The 1678-nt window shown below is 52.3% G+C and overlaps 1 protein-coding gene across 1 annotated transcript in view; it reads left to right on the forward strand.

Moving 5' to 3' along the window:
• The window catches only part of TMEM44 (transmembrane protein 44), a 63928-nt gene that overhangs the window by 36226 nt on the left and 26024 nt on the right, over positions 1 to 1678 (forward strand). The window contains exon 8 of the mRNA XM_015562809.1: positions 801 to 959. Coding sequence (XP_015418295.1) covers positions 801 to 959 — 159 coding nt within the window. The remainder of the gene's footprint in view (positions 1 to 800; positions 960 to 1678) is intronic.

The following is a 1678-nucleotide window of genomic DNA, read 5'->3' on the forward strand; positions in this document are numbered from 1 at the left end:
AAGTGATAAAGGTAGAAAGATAGATGGTAGATTGATAGGAATTGACATAGATAATAGATATAAGATAGATAGATAGATAGATAGATAGATAGATAGATAGATAGAAGATAGGGAATCTCCCTTAAACCTTTCTACTGGTGGTGAGTGTGAGTCGGTAAGGCCTCTATGTGGTGCATTTTTGGCAACAGATGTCCAAATTACAAAGGCACATACCCTCCGAGCGAGCAACTCCACTTCTAGGAATTTATCCTTTAAAAATAGCCTGAAAAATGTGTAATTCTTTATCGTTGAAAGCATTACATATGTCCCCCTTTCCCTGCATTGTCCTCTCCCAGCCGCCCCCGCCCCCTGCCCTAGCCTGAAATGTTTAATGTACTGCAGTCAGTGTTGATTGTGAAAGCAAGAGACTGGAAATACCGTCAACATCCGTCATTAGGGGACTGATTAAATAGACGGTGAACACCTACACAATGTACCAAAAACATTTCTGACACAGTACGTTCTGAGACATCAGGTGAAAGAAACCAAGATGCCTAAGAGAGTGCAGAGCATGCTGCGTTTGCGGCAGTGAGGAGCGGTGCGTGCATGCATTTGACTGTGTGTGAGACTATCTGAAGGGTGAGCGACCCCGAGTGCCGGCCGCCTCTGGGGAGAACGGGCCGCTGGGGCGTGAGGGTGGAGGTAGGCTGCACGCTACACCCTTTCCTACCTCTGGAACACTAGAGCACGCGAGTGCTTTGACAATTAAAATACAAAGTGAACTAAGTGTCTCCGCCCGCCCTTCCCCACACGCCTTGCAGGCAGGCTGCAGCGCCGCCAGGCTGCCCGGCGACGGACAGATGAGCACGGGAGACGCGCCCCTGCAGGAGCCCCCCTCGTACCCTCCCATTCGGGTCATCCGGGCCCGCGTGTCTTCCAGCAGCTCCTCCGAGGTCCCCTCCATCAACTCCGACCTTGAGGTACCCGCTGCTGCCTGCCTGCCGGTGCATGGGCGCCCTCCTCCATGACCCAGCGGTGCCACGGGTGCTGGCGCTGCAGCTTGCGGGTCTGCCCACGCTCGCCTCCGCCTGCTGAGTAATGAATGAGCCGCTGGCTGCTGCCCCCAGCTCCCACCGCCAGCGCCGACAAGGGGTTTCCATGGTCACGTTCCCCAGCGAAGCACTGCATGGTGCAGCGCGGCCTCGGAAAATCACTTGCACATGCAGTTACGCAAATAAATGCGTGAATAATATATACACTTTGAAAGCGTCTCAGTGTTTCCCAAACCCATGTGACCATGGAAGCGTCCCTCCCCCATTCCCCCTTTCCCCCAACACCGGCTGCCCCATCGTGCCCTCAGGGTCATATTTGGGATCGCATAAGCTTGGCATTTTCATAAACTTTACCTCATTTTGATTTGGGGATCTATGAACAAAACATCCCATTTCGGATGCCACAGACAGGTGTAGCCCTCAGGTCTGGGCTGTCCGGTCCCTCAGGCCCGCAGCTCCGGGCCTGGGTCTGGAAAATGAGAACAAGGACGGTGTAGTTGCCATGTGCTGTCAGCAGGGGGAGTGCTGCCCTTCATTCTGGGTTTGTGTTCTGCTTTGGTGTTAAAATGCCCTTTTAGGAAATGATGATCAACTATGTGGTAGTCAGTGTTGAGTTTTTTTTGTTTTGGTTTTAATGGTCTTATTTT

The sequence above is a fragment of the Myotis davidii genome, unplaced genomic scaffold (genome assembly GCF_000327345.1).
Source record: "Myotis davidii unplaced genomic scaffold, ASM32734v1 scaffold557, whole genome shotgun sequence".
Classification (NCBI taxonomy): domain Eukaryota; kingdom Metazoa; phylum Chordata; class Mammalia; order Chiroptera; family Vespertilionidae; genus Myotis; species Myotis davidii.